The following is a 15,274-nucleotide window of genomic DNA, read 5'->3' as shown; positions in this document are numbered from 1 at the left end:
ATTGGTTTTGGCTTTCTGGGTTTTTTGGGGCTTATGAAGAAAAAAAATGGGTGGGGGGAAGATTGAGATCAAGAAGATTGAGAACGTGCTGGATTACTCAAGAAAGCTTAGGAATTGGCTATTCTCTGCGATGCTGAGGTTGCTGTCATCGTCTTCTCTAACATGGGGAAAAGTGAATTAAATATGAATGTTGAACAAGGAAGGAAGAGAATTGGAATTAAACATGGAAAACACGAGAGAGAGAGAGAATTAATCAGAATAATAAATGGAGGAGGTAATTGATTCAGATATATATATTATTTTTGTTTGCAATATATCAAAACCATGCAAGTGGTCTGGTGGTTGGGCCATTCTTCTACATATGTTTTGGGAGGGGTTCGAGTCTCTTCAATCTCAAAGTTGGAATTAATTTTTGATTTTTCCATATTCTGTTGCCCAGTGTCAGTTTGGAAATTTCACTTCCGTGTGGGCCCCACTTTTGATGAGTTGGAAATGCCATGTCAGCACTTAACGTCTGAAATTGACGGAATTGAGTCGGAGGGACCTATTGGACGAGAATATGATAGTGCGGGGGTGTTTTTGATGAAATTGAAAGTCGAGGGACTGAATTGATATTCGACCAAAACCACAGGGTACTAAACAGTATTTAGCCCTAAGATTATTATGGGGCAATAATAAGATTATTGGGGGGCAGTAATAAAATTATTTATTTGGATAAACCTACTAAAACTTTCAAAATTAAAAACATCTTCATTTTTCACTAAATATTTATCCCTAATAAACTTGTTATTGGGGGGCAATAATATTTTTATTGGGGGGCAGTAATATATTTATTGGGGAGCAATAATATGATTACTAGGTATTATTGAGGGGTAATAAAATCAGACTCTTTCTCATCCCCTAAAACTCATCGATCTCTCTCTCCTCTCAAACTCTTTCTCATCCCTGAGTCTCTCTCTCCCTCCCTCCCCCAGCGACGTCGTCGAGGACCAATCCGAGGCCACCGGAAACGCGCCGTCGTCGACACTTAAATCGGTCCGGCATCGAGGCTCTCAATCTGTCGTCGTGCAGCACGATTTCGACTCAGACAGAAACTCTGGCGCAATCGTCGTGCCACAAATCGGTCCGGCATAGAGGCTCAATCCGCCGACGTGCAGCACAGACTTCGACTCCGACGCCGACGCCGACAGCCGGGCAATTAGTGTTGGTCAATGAGGATCTGCAACGCCGGAGATATTGATGAGGATCTGCACAGCCGGTGGCTAGCTGTCTATGGCCGGAAGACGATGAGGAGACTCTTCAATTCGAATGTTCTGATCTCAGGGATCCCGGGGGTTTCCGGAATTCGAGGGAGCTGTGAGGTTGGGAAGGAACGAAGGAGGTGTTTCTGATGCAAGAGAGCGGCGAAGATGGTGATTGGGTGCCCAGAGCTTTTCTAGGTGCCCAAATCAATTTCTGGTTTTTTTTTTTTTTTTTGCTACCCACAGCATTTTCTGGGCCAATTGATGAATGGTTATTGCGAAATTGGCGAGTTGGGTAATGCACAGAAGGTGTTTGATTAAATGTGTGGAAATGATTATTGGAAGATAATAATGAGATTATTGGGGGGCAATAAAAAGATTATTGAAGGGCAATAAAATATTTCTTGGGCAATAATAAGATTATTATGGGGCAATAATAAGATTATTGGGGGGCAGTAATAAAATTATTTATTTGGATAAACCTACTAAAACTTTCAAAATTAAAAACATCTTCATTTTTCACTAAATATTTATCCCTAATAAACTTGTTATTGGGGGGCAATAATATTTTTATTGGGGGGCAGTAATATATTTATTGGGGAGCAATAATATGATTACTAGGTATTATTGAGGGGTAATAAAATCAGACGCCGGAATCCGGTCATCGGTCCTGTAGTCGGATTCGGAATTCCAGTGACCGGTTGCCCGATTCCGATTGCCGGATTCCGGTCACCAGAGTCCGACAAGGTCTCCTATGACTTCTCTCTCTAAGTGATAAAGAAGGAGAGGGCAAAATTGTCTCAAAAATAAATAAAAATGAATAAAAAAAAACTTAATTGGGTATTAGGGAAATTATCTCTTAGAGTGTTTGGGTAAGTGGGCAATCTATTAGAGTGTTTGGGTAAGTGGACATTTTTTAGTCTAAAATTGTGTAAATGGTCATTATCCCGGATCTTAATAGACCAAATGTTGTTAAATATCCTTTGAAGGTGTTTATTCCTAATTAATATCCCAACATAAGGGGACAGATATACCCGAATCCAGTTGTACATGTTGGAAGTTCTGGTTTACCAAATTAACTAGCTAGCTATCCACTATCCCATCTGTTCTGGCAGTTGCCTAAAGACTGCATCTTGAAAAAGAAGTTATAATTTCTCTCGAGGAACTATACCCAACTTCAGCAGCAGTTGGCAAATTTGAATTTAAAACAATCCAGTTTGGCACCCTCTTTACCTACCAAACAGAGAAACTGATAGCACAGGAGGAGGATGATATGATGGCTTTCAATTTTAACTTCTCTACCAAGAATCACAGTCCCACCAAAACTTGATAAAAGTAAAAGTAACAAAAATAGACAAAAAGATGGTGAGATTTTTTTGTTTTTTTTTTTTTGGGATTAATAGAGAATTGGTATTGAAGGAAATAACAGATTGCCTTTGTGCCTCTCCAAAATGAGATTGCTCAAAGCTACTACACTACTAGTACTACTGCTATTGCTATTACTACTGCTACTAATTTTCCTACTTTTACAGGCTCCTATATTATTCAAATTAATATCTCTACAACTAATTTTGCTATCAATCACATCAACTTGAGCTTCACCATCATTCACAATTGGGTTGCTTTCCCCACAATCATTCCCCCTAACTGTGATCCAATAGTCCTCATCAGAACTCCACCTGAGCATCCCTGAAAACAAGGACAGCCGTCTGATCCGATCGTCGGGGTACGAATTTTCAACACCTGGGTGATCCACAAGGTTGCCCAAAGTTTCTGATTCTTGTAATGAATTCCATATCCCTTGATCAAGAATACTTGTTGGAGAAAATGAAGAAGTAGTGGATTCTTGAACTTGCTTTGTACTACTAGTAGAATTGATGATCATCATTTCCTCAAGAAACGGATGCTTTAGAAGTTGTGTAACCGCCCACCTCTCTTTTGGGTCCCTCATGAAACACTTTGCCAAGAAATCCCTTGCTTGATTTGAAAGAAAACTCGGAATCTCCGGCGACTCACCGGAGTATGCAATCCGGTAAAGAAGAGTTACTGGGTCAGCTGCATTAGGCCACGGCACTGATCCTCCGGTAGCCATTTCGATGACTGTGCACCCAAGAGCCCAAACATCACAAGGAAAACCCTGCTCCTCCCCACGCGCCACCTCCGGTGACATAAACATCGGCGTGCCGCCTATTGGCACTGCCTCAGCCGCAGGATCAGCCCACCTGGCGCATCCAAAGTCGGCAATTTTCGGACCCTCTTCTCCAACCAAGATGTTCCTTCCTTTTATGTCACAATGTACTAATCCAACTGAATGCAAGTACTCTAGCCCCTTGGCAATTTGCCTCGTGTAAAACCCGAGTGCTGATTCTTCAAACTGGCCTCCACGGTTGCGAATTGCATCGATGATCGTGCCGCCGGCCACGTACTCCATGAAGATATTGTACATGAGCTTGTTGTTCTCTCTAGTAATGTCATGTCCTAAATAGCTTACCACATGAGGACTGCTCAAAGAAGAGAGAACTTTTTGCTCCCTTTGCAAGAAATCAGATTCGGAGAGCTCGGCAGACTTGACTGCAAAGACTTTGGAGCCGGAGCCGGAAGAGGTGGCGAGGGAGACAGCGGCGGAGGAGCCACGGCCAACGGTGTGGCCTCTAGTCCAGTCCATTTGGCGATGATACTGCTAAGAATAGAATGTACAAATTGTTTGTGTTGGCTAGCACTCCTCTTGGCTCTGCCTTTATATATACTTGGCTATTGCATCTTCACTAGCTATTACAAGGTGGCATTTTTAAAAGGGTAGTTTTATTGGTTGGTTGGGTCTCTCATCTTTCAATTACAGCCAACTGGGTTGACAATTCCTTTAACGCAAGTCCACAACGTGTAAGAATCTGGCTGGACTCGACGGCATCGGCATGTGACTTGGCAAAATCGGTGCGTGGACACGTGTGAAGGAGGATTGGGGTTTAAGAGTGGGTAAAGCTCCAAATGGAGTACCATATTTGGTTTTGGTTTGGTAGAGTAGATTAGATTGGATAAAGTCTCCCACAATTGGATGCTCTAATTTGTTTTGAAGGTTGGAGTTTGAAGATTAAAGAATTGAGAAAATTTATGGGGAAGGTGTAGGGGGTGTGTTTAACCACCAAAATGGGTTGAATTTTAGTATCACTTTCACTTTAGTCTTGGTGCGTATAAGGTTGAACCTAGGCATGTGGCCAAAGTCTGGTCAAAATTGAAGTCATTGCGATGGAGATAAGTATTTAGTTAGAATGTCAGGCATGGAATATCAGAAGACGCCGACATGGGAATTTTATCAAAGTTCAGAAGAAGATGTTAAAAGAAGTGTCATCTGGGTTTTGGTCAATTTACACTAAACCTGGCAATGTTTTTCTCTTTACTGGGTATAATGATTTTTGGGTCCCTAGCTCTATGATCAGTGGAACTTTTGCAATGAGAATGCTCATGATATTTGTGCTCATTGATCCACCCCTTGTTTGTCAATTTAAGCAACTTATTTTTACTGACCTTTCATAATTGGTAATGCTTCCTCCACCATTTTTTTTGGCTAAAATTAGTGACTTGTACACTTCACAATTCAAAATAGTAACATTTCTCAAGATAAACATATCACTCACCCAATTCCCCATAGTTGTTACCTTACCCACATGGCCATATGTATCTAGTTAAAAATCTCATTATTAGGTTAATTTGTCAGGCTTATCGAGTTGTCGGTTTTTTATTCGTTGAAAATAACAAGATTCTTGCATCATAGAAATAATGTATATTTTTCATGAAGAGGGTGTGATGATGTGATACATAAAATGATCATCAAAATTTAACAAATTCATGCATATATTGAACATAACAAAATGTGACCTTATTTCTACAGGTCATTAATATTGTATTCCTCATTAAACTTCTTTATTGTAATTTTAGTGTCAAATAACAAATAATTAGACTAGTATACAAAAAGAAGTTACATAGTAATTATGATGGATTTACATGTATAAGAGAAATTTTTGTGTCCCCTAAGCAAAGCAATCATGATTACTCAATATACACTAAAAGTCTTTAAAAAATCACACTCCCAACTCCATGTTTGATTGTATACAAAGGAATTAAGAATATGATCCACAATTTGATGTATATGCATATTATGCACGTGTGTGAATTTGATTAATTCTACCAAATCTAACTAATTAAGGGACTAAAATAGTTATTGGCATTCTTAAACATAGAGGTCCCATCTTATGGACTATATATCATACTTAACTAAACATTAAGAAAGCACACGTACCACAATGCTTGATTTCAATATGTGCTACGTTTTGTTGCTTAAAACCTCATATCTTGCATCTTTAATTATTAAAGGGTTTAATCAAACCATCGTTCTCCAACCTCCACCGTGCACGAAAGTACAATACTATTCCCCAATTATAATCAATAGTGAAACCCAAACTGGTAGATGAGCTTGATGAACTAAATAATAGAAGCTAAACTTAAAGGGTGGTGGCTTGGTTTGGTTTGGAACTAGAATAGTTGAGAGCTGCAAAAGAGAGTTGGAGAACAGGGATCAAAATTCAAAGCAAAAGGGCAAAAAAAGTGGTAGAGAGGTTGGAACCAATTTATTCCAAATGGACCAAAAGTAAAAAATATTACACTAATAAATATGAAGGTGGGGTTAACGGTTGTGTTAGCTAGCTAGTGGTTAACAACAACCCAAATTAAGAGTTCCCCCAATGGTTGTCTTGCACTTACTTACCCTTCATCTAATTCCTGTCGACTTGTTTAAATATTAGTTGGTAATCAAATCTTATGCGTGGCTTGTAAACTATTTCTTGATAAAACATAGATTATATTCTCAATAAATTTTTTTTTTTTTTAACGAGAAGAGGTCAGCCCATTATATAGATTCAGCAAGCAGTACAAAAACGAAACACCCCTATGGGGTCGACAGAAAGAATCATTTCTTAGGGAACCCTAAAACCTATTCTAAAACAAGAATAAGACTTAAGAAACCCCCAGTACACCCACCTTTTAGGAAATTCATGCACCATTATTCCAAACAAAGATCAAAATCCTCCAAAGCAATAAGTAAAATGACCCTCAGGGAATTTGATCTTTGCGACCTGATAAAAAAACTAAATGCTAGGAATGGAAGATGACAAGTCACCTTCCATCCCCTCCGAAATTAAACAAGCCCAGCAGGCCCACTAGTTAGCCCACATGGCAATTACGAAGGGCACCCCACCAGCACCTCCGACTTGCCTCGCCTCCACAAAGCTCCGGCACAGAGTCACTGCTAGGCCACCACGACCAAGCCGATTCCCATCCCAGCCGCCGGCATTGCCAACAAAAGCAGATCGAGCCAGATCACCGCCCTTCACCATCAGCAGATCGTTGCCCTCATCTCCAAAATCAACCAGGCCAGAACTCCCCAGACGGAATCCGTCGAGACGCATCAGATTTTCTGCGACCAGTTCTCGTTGATAACGGTGTTTTGGGCTCAACAACCAGGTTTGTGCGCCACCGCCAACGGTAACATCAGAGGGCAGAAACCCTCCGCTATTACAGTACCACCTTCACCCAACTTATAAGGATCCAAAGTCAGGTCCAAACCCGGATCTAATAGTCCTCCATCAAAGCTGCAAACACCGAGCATAAAGAGGAGAAAAAACAAAGAATAGCATTCAGCAACACGCCCCAGAACAACGCAAGACACGCCTGAGGAAGGGTCAATTGTGGCAAGAGCCATAGTTTTGAGAAATTTGTCGAAGACGAGAGGCCAACGAGTAAACTCTAGCAGAGCGGCTAGGTCAACGTTTTTACTTGGACAATTTGATAACTATATTCTCAATTTAATAAAATACAAATTATTATAATTTTTATATTTATATAAAGTTACAAAAGGAACAATTGAAACTTGTTTAGCCATCTAAACCATGCAATATACAATATGTTCGACAATTTTGAAATTGTCAAAAAATGATAGTAATTTAACTATATAGCAGTATCAATCTGACCTAAATAACTTCTAAAATAGCTTTGTCTATTTTTATCAAATTTCCTATTTTTAGGAGGATATTCCCAAAGTTTTATTTTTAAACTTGGCCTATTTACTGTGTATTTCCATAGTTCATAGGCTCGCTTTAGAACAAATGAGCACTGGTTGTCTAATGGGTGGTGCTAGCATACCACGTCCTAAACTTGCCCTAGGATTGGCAAGGGAATGTATGTATCCGTGTCATTCTGGCTTGAGATGAATGAATGATTTTGGTTCAAAAAAAAAAAAAAAAAACTTCTAAAATACATGCTGAAAAGAAAAATTGGCAAAAAGTATCTTCAAAGATATTTTCTTTCATAGGAAAATATTTCATTAATGCAAGTGTTTAATTAGTTTCCTCTAGAATGGACGATTGAAATGAACCATCGGAGATGGAACACGTTGGTGTTGAACTGTTGAAGCTCATTAAAAAATAGCACGTTTTGTATGTGGATGTTTCATGTTTGCGAGTGTGGCAAAGGCATACGTGCGTTTGATGCAAGTGAAATAATTAAAAGAAACAGTTGCATGCGTGGTCCTGGAGTCCTTCCTCCCTTCCTTGGAACCCTAATGATCATCATACATCATTTTCAGACCCAGAAAAGAAAATGATATACATGTCAATTCTCTATATAGGTGGGTTGCTTCATTTATTTATAGCTTCCATCAGTATTGTTGGCTCGCTTTCCTAATTTATTTAAACTGTACTGAAAGTATTGAAGCAGTGAAGCTAGCTTCTGATCCATTTTTCGTCTGGCAAATTTATATATATAGATGAAAGAACAAAGGACCCTCTGCAGTATTGCATTGGTTAATTTTGGTCCCGTTACTTGATTCTTACCCCTTGCCCCATTATAATGCTCTAATAATGCCCTAAGCTCTTAAAGAATTAATGTATTTTAAGATTGGCGTCGCTATGGAAGTTTCCAAGGATCTAGCTAGCTAGTGTATATTTTGAGACTTTGAGTGAAAGAAAATTGCTCTTAAAGTTTTCATCCCACTTAATTATCTCATGCACTCACGTTTCACGCAAAGTAGGAGTGAAGAAGCAAAGCCCTACTCATGCAAATGGCAATGGAAGCATTTTGAATTTTGAGTAGGAAAGTGAACAACAAAAGTAGCATTCCACTTTCTTTCAAAATGAATTACATAATATGAGTTTGGAGTAAAAGGAGTATTTCTTTTTGTGTAATGAAATTGGTTAGAAGAACGATTTCAAATTTGTTCATTCATTATAAAAAAAAACGAACGATTTTGATGAGGATTAAATACAATAAAGAGATAGTTTATGAGAAACGTGAAAAGGAAAAGTTGCTAGACTTTATTTGAAGAAACCTCATGACTAAAATCAGACTAATGATCGATGACTCACTCGCCAAAAAAGAAGAAACGTTGACAACAGGTGTAGGTTGTAGTTAGTTTTTGAGTTGTTGAGTAATAAATGGAGTGTTGCTTTGGTTAAGCATGATAAGGTTGTTAGCCGGCATTTCAATAACTAGAGAATAGAGAGGGATGGCGATGTTCTTTGTGTTTGCTTTGCTTTGCTTGCTTGAACGTGCCGTTATAGAAAGTGCTTCTTGGTAATTAGACAGACAAAACCTCACCACCCATAACACGTTTGTTTAGGTGTCTAGTGTAACTTGTTGGTTAGAGATTCAACTCTCATTGGAGCCTTTCATTATTGCTGTGACTCACTCTACTACGTAGGCAAATCCTCACTGAAAACGAAATCATAACTACATTGCTTCTAGAAAGACTGGTTTGTGTGCTCAAATTCAAAAGGCAATAATATCAATTGATCACACAATGATTTGCAAAAGATTGTAGGTGAAGTCATAGTGACTGGTATAAGAACAACCAAGTGTCAATTTCAATCACATTGCGAAGCAACGGATTTTCAAATACCCAGTCTTCTTGTACAGATACTAACAATCATGATTTGATTTATTTACAGATAACAAGGATCATGCCCACGGCTCATCACACTAACGAGTTCCACTGTCTCAAGCTTTTTTTCTGGCAATGTCATAGATTTTTTTTACATAGAGTAGGCAAAACAGAGGATAGATATAGAACTAAGCTGCTTCTGCAAATCCAACAGTAGCGTTTCCATAGTCGAACACCGTGTGATACTGACCCATGAAAATATCTCCCAGAATCCTGCATCACATAAGCACCATATTAGTTGGTTATTTCATATCCTCTTGATGAAGAACTGAAAATGACACTAGTCTTCTGAAAGTAAACGGCTTCAATGCCGCTGTCATTGATGATCTACTAAATGGAATGTATTCCATAATTGAAGTTGTATCAAGAAATTTGCAGTAAGGGTGTGTGAGAACCTCTTTTCTTGAAATAGAAATAATGAAAGCAAGTTGTGCAACAACAATGATTTATTTTAGTTACTGCATAAACTATTTCCATGTAATATAGTTGGAAGATAAAAGCTAAAACATGCTATAAGCAAAGATAGGCAGAGATAAATACCACAGTGGTCCTCGAGGTGGAGCCACATCTAGAGCTATAAATCCACTAAGGCATTGTGCTGTAGCTCCCTCACCCACTTTGAGAACGTACTGTTCCACAAAACCAACATTCAGAAAAATATGCAATAAATTCTCGGTGTGGTAATATGTGAACTGAAGAAGTGAATATTAGAACAACAATGGCAATGATGCATATAGTAAATAAAATTTTAAACTGTAAAAGGTTAATCTGAATATCCTTTAGCTTGAGCACATCGTATTAGAGATGCATACAAAGAACAAGAGGGAGTGTAGAACAACTTGAAGCTAATCTCGCTCTAATTTAATGTAAAACATAGTAATTAATCGTAGGGCATATTAACTACTGTATAGCAGAAGTTCCTCATCACCACATGTGACAACTTAAAAGTTGACTGTTCAAGAAAATAACTTTTTTCAAGGTGTAAATTCATTTCTAACCCTGTTCTGATGCCCGAACAGCAAGGAGCAATTGTTGACTCTGCAAACTTAGCTATAACCACTCATTTCTAACTGAAGCAGTTATAATGCTCATTCTGATTTGGATGATAAATGGACCCTATGGAACTTTCAAGTCTCAATCGAAGACACTTTATGGCATAACACAAGTTGCCTTTTGGTCTACAACTAGTATTGAGTTTGTTGGGCAGCCATCATAACTGCACTGTATTGGATCATTTGTATCTTCAAAACTATATCAATTTCCGCACAATACTCAGATTCATTTTGGTAAATTCAGCATCAATACTGTTCTATATTCATCAAGACCAAAACTTAGCTGGGATTTTAAAAGCCTCTAAGCTCAAATGTCAGCATATATGAATGTATAGATTGAAAAAACTGATCAGATATGTGACAAGATTTCCAGATGTTACAGTAATGAACCTCAAACAATAAAATATAGGGAAAAGCTGGAAATCTTTTCTGTAATCAGGCAAGATACTCAAAATGAAACGTTAAACGATTTATGGTTAATGTCATGACACCATACCTGCTCTGGAGCAAGGTCAAATACTTTACCACCGATGGTAAATGATATACTGGGCAAGGAGGAGAGAGCGTTACATTGAACAGCTGATTCACCACTTGGACTGGGCAGTCGTTCACAGAGCTGCAACCGCCAATTAGCATGAGATTGCTATAAAGAACTTTTTGCAGAAACATGAATAAAGAGTTTAATTACCTCATTTGCATAGTTCAAGATCTGCTCCTCTGTCTGATTAAGATTTAGCTTTAGCTGATTCTGTATCCATATTACTGCCATCTCACAAGCAGTACATGCAGCATCATGCACGCCATCAGATGTAGTTTCCATATTCTCATCCACCACAGTTTCAATGCCCATACTGTAAATATATTAACATATTTACATAAAGATGAGAAGAGCAGTGACACAAGTTGCTCTGAAAGTCATATTTTATTACCATCCTCGCTACAACAACATTAAGAAAATAGGTTGAACTGAATCTGACCTCACACCACGAGTCCCGTCAAAAGTACATACACCAATTTGAGAGCAGATTCTTTGGGGTTTAACCTAGAACATATACCAGTACAAGAAGAAATCAAATATGGAAAATTGGATCTTATTTATTTAAACACAAAATAAAATTAAGTAAAACTCATATAAATTATTGTAATCATATACCTGAGCCAGCAACAATTCCAGTATAATTTTCCCATACTGGTCAACAACTGCCTTACACTCTTGGCTTACAATACCAGATGCTCCAATTGCATGATTTATTTGAGTGATAATGGTCTGAAAGCGAGATTAATCAAAATTTTCTATAGACATATGGCTAATAAACATAAGACTAGAAATGGTTTCCAATAGATTGTTATAACTGCATTAAATGAAAAAATTATTAAGTTATGAAATGGAAACCACAGACATAGTAATTTGTACATATGTAAGTATGTAACTGACGGGCAGAAAATCCACAACCCATTGGAAAGTAAAAGATGATCTTTGTATGTCTCCTGCCGTGCTTCTTCATACGCTGACAACTTTCTTAATTTATTCTAATTACTGAACAAAAAAGTATATGGATGTATTTTTTTCGAACAACATACCGTTGGCCCTGCCAATAGGGAAGTTCCTGAATCAGCAATTGCTGAACAACCACTAGCACAAAGTCCTGGGGAATGTCATGCCAATTTTTCAGTACAAAACAAGCGAGCAGGCTAAGAATATATAAAGTATCTATTGTTTCAGCATGGTAAGGTTCCATAAAAAAATAAATAAAAAGTACAGTATATCGATACCAGATGTTTCACCACCAATTAGCACATCCCCCATATCAAACTGCAAATAAGAAAAAGAATAGTGACTCAAAAAAAAAAAAAAAAAACAATGAAAACAAAGAATACATCAAGTGGAATCGATGGTCATATTTTACCTGCCAGTAGCCTTTTTGAGTCACTGGAACATATGTATGCTCACCCACGTAATGGTTAGAATCCATCCCACCAAATACAATCTCACCCCCTTCTTCCCCTTCAGTGTTGCGATTTAACCAAAATGAAAATACTGGTTCTTTAACAAGACCTTGATTGACCAAATTATACCTGTTATAATAGCAAATGTACGGTCAAACAACCAACATACTAGCATCGAGGACTTACAAGAGGAGGGGAAAAAGTAAAAACATAATTCAAGCCTGACAGAGTATGTTATGTTAAAAAAAGAATTTAGATAATTAATATATTTTAGGACTTTAAGTTTAGAAATTCAATCAACTGACTCGCACTATTAAGAGCTAAGCAGCAGTGACTTACCAGACAGGAACAGCACCTCCAACTGAGATCTCTTGAAATCCAAGTCCAAGTATGCCATCAAACTTAGCTGCCACAAATGTGATCCCAGGCTCCTTGGTTGCCTCAATAAAATCCTAATAACCAGTAGTAATAGCACAGGTTAAATCCCCAACCCTGGAACTCACTGGATATAAATTCTGTCAAAACTTACTTGATCCTTAACAACAAGATTCCCAACTGTGACATGGTCCTGGCTAAAAAAACCTGCAATTGCGCCAGTTCCGTACTGGATAGCCGCAGATGTTCCTACATTAGAAAATAGAAACACAGCTCCTTGAAATTAGTTTTCACATCATTGTATTGGCTTCTTTCCCTATTCCATTAAGTTTAAAAGAGTGTCACTCAGTGCTAAACTAGCAATGTACTGTGGATCATTGGAAGACTCAAGGGATTTGCCATCCCTGTCTTTGTGAATACTCTAGGTGTAAAAAAAGCATTAAAGGAAAAGGAAATTGACTAGCAATAATCTTATCAAAATGTGAATGCAGTAGACCGAGGAACAGGAACATACCATTCTTTGTGTGTGAACTTGACTGACTAGACTTATACTTGGCGTGAAAAAAGCAAGCCACCTGCAATCAAATTCCAAAACAAAACCAATTTCAAGAAACCTACATTTTGACAAAAATACATTACATACAAACCCAGTTCAACATAACCACTCAAAAACAATATAAACCTACCGAGAAGTAACACTTTGCCGAGGGCACCCAAAGGTTAGAACTTCCAGTATCAAATATCACAGTAAACTTCTGAGCAGGCGTGCCAATACCAATCTCCCCAAAATACTGAGCATCCATATAGTTCTTCAGTTCAACAATATCAGTGTCCCCAGAAGAATCCCCACCGCGGAGACGATACTCCTTCAAAGGATCTCTCATGCTTCCTTGTGCATTCTTAGCATTAGTCTCCCTGTGAAGCTGAGATGTCTGATCCAATTTCACCTTTTTAAGTCCAATTCTGACCAACCCATCATTGGGTGTGGAGAACACCACATGGGACAGAAGCAGAAACTGAAACAGAGTCACCAAACAAGCCCTAATTTTGGTACCCATTTTCAGAACTGCAAAACAAAGCAGGCAAATTTGTATCACTCCTATAAAGTACTCAACAACTTTGACTTTAAAAAAAAAAAAAAAAAAAAAAAAAAATCAAAAGGGTCTCAACAATAGCATGATCTAGCTTCAAATTTCTCTTCTTTAATCGTTTCTAAATTATTCTCAGAACTTCAAATAACCCTAATACCTAAAATATGAAGGAAAAAAAAAATTTCCGATTAACACGGAATTTGTGTAAGAATAGAATTATGAGATATGAAAATTGAAACAAAAAATAAAACCTAGGAAAAATTGAAAAAAGAAATTTACTTACATTCTGAGTGATCAGAGTTGGGCTCCTGGGAGAAGACGAACACTGAAATAACGAGGAAAGTTCAAACTTCAAAGTCATAGGACAAAAATAGAAACCAGGGAGGTTCGTCTACATTGTGGTACAGATACTCTCAGTCAAGATGGGGTCAAAGCTGGTTGATCGGACGGTTTGGATTTTGTTTCAGTCTAGAGGTGCTAAGGTGTCGTGTGTCTATTGGTAATATGTTTGGAATTTTAGAAGTTTGAGTTGTAGGCAAGCGCAAGTTCCCGTCTCGCGGTCACCTACCAGTCTAGTTTTGAAACTTCGATACTGGCGCCTTTATGTGAGTCAACAAGATTATATAAAGCCCACGAACAGGCCCAGAAAATATGTTGCTGGATCGTGTTGTGTAATGGCCTGCTTTCTGGTTTTTCAAATATTGTACCAGGGCTTGGATTTTCATCATGTTGATCGTTGAAGATATTGAGTTCGAAAATCGAAATAATTAACTATTGAACTGACCTAAAAAACTATGCTTAGATTTAACGGTGAGAATAATTATTTTTAAATTGAGTTATTTTGTTTTTCACATTTAGATTTACATCCAACGGTAGTTGAGTATATTGGAGCTACTCTGACCTCCCAGTTCCCTGGATTCAATGATCTTTGTATCCAACATGGTGCTTTCAGGTTTCATGGAGTGCAGACACCTATTCTGCCTCCAATTGCTCGAAGTTTGTTAGGTACTCCAACTGTGCACAAGCCGCATCGTCCCATTGTGTTGAGAAGTGAAGATTTAAGGTCAGCTGAAGAAAACAACGCCCTAGCCTTAGTCCCAGTGGTAACTGAACCAGCTACTGGAAAGAGAGGCCGACCTACATCGCCCTACACATCCCCAAAAAAATTGAAAATTCAGTTTGGTGAAAGTGACACTGCATCCAGTTCATCTATGCTACCAAAGAAGCTAAAAGTCCCGGAATTTCATACTAAATTCTCTGCTAAATCTTTGGGATTGATTGAAGCTCTAGGAGGTGTTCTGGTACCTAAGGAAGATCTGCACCCAAAGGAAGCCATACCACTGGTCAAGGTGGAACAGAAAAAGAAGAAGAAGAAAGGAAGACCTTTGGGGTCGAAAAACAAAAATCCGTCCAAGACAAAAAAGGTTTCTGCTGAAGAAGTGCTTAGTGTGATTTGCCCTAGTAAGCCTCCTAGCCCTAGTGTTAAGGGCAAAGAGAAAATTTAGTTTATTTTCTTTTGAACTTTGCCTATTTACTTTTCTTTGGTAACATAGTTTATAGGCTTTCTTGAATAAGTGAACA

The 15,274-nt window shown here is 38.1% G+C and overlaps 2 protein-coding genes across 2 annotated transcripts; both read right to left on the bottom strand.

The window, feature by feature from the left end:
* Nucleotides 1-2,606: 2,606 nt before the first annotated feature.
* On the bottom strand, nt 2,607-4,064 carry LOC133744222 (mitogen-activated protein kinase kinase kinase 18-like). The gene has a single exon (XM_062172363.1). The coding sequence runs from the start codon at nt 3,904-3,906 to the stop codon at nt 2,638-2,640; it is 1,269 nt and encodes a 422-aa protein (XP_062028347.1). The 5' UTR covers nt 3,907-4,064; the 3' UTR covers nt 2,607-2,637.
* A 5,038-nt stretch (nt 4,065-9,102) lies between these two features.
* LOC133726013 (aspartic proteinase A1-like) lies at nt 9,103-14,120 on the bottom strand. Its single transcript, XM_062153460.1, has 14 exons — nt 13,977-14,120; nt 13,289-13,668; nt 13,117-13,177; nt 12,757-12,851; nt 12,567-12,679; nt 12,188-12,356; nt 12,054-12,093; nt 11,862-11,926; nt 11,434-11,547; nt 11,258-11,322; nt 10,969-11,131; nt 10,777-10,896; nt 9,769-9,857; nt 9,103-9,441 (listed from the first exon to the last, which is right to left on the bottom strand). The coding sequence occupies exons 2-14, from the start codon at nt 13,658-13,660 to the stop codon at nt 9,357-9,359; spliced, it is 1,551 nt and encodes a 516-aa protein (XP_062009444.1). The 5' UTR covers nt 13,661-13,668; nt 13,977-14,120; the 3' UTR covers nt 9,103-9,356.
* Nucleotides 14,121-15,274: the final 1,154 nt, after the last annotated feature.

This window comes from Rosa rugosa, chromosome 1 (assembly GCF_958449725.1).
Source record: "Rosa rugosa chromosome 1, drRosRugo1.1, whole genome shotgun sequence".
Taxonomy (NCBI): domain Eukaryota; kingdom Viridiplantae; phylum Streptophyta; class Magnoliopsida; order Rosales; family Rosaceae; genus Rosa; species Rosa rugosa.
The sequence above is the reverse complement of the archived record's forward strand: the minus strand, read 5'-3'. Positions and strand labels throughout refer to the sequence as shown.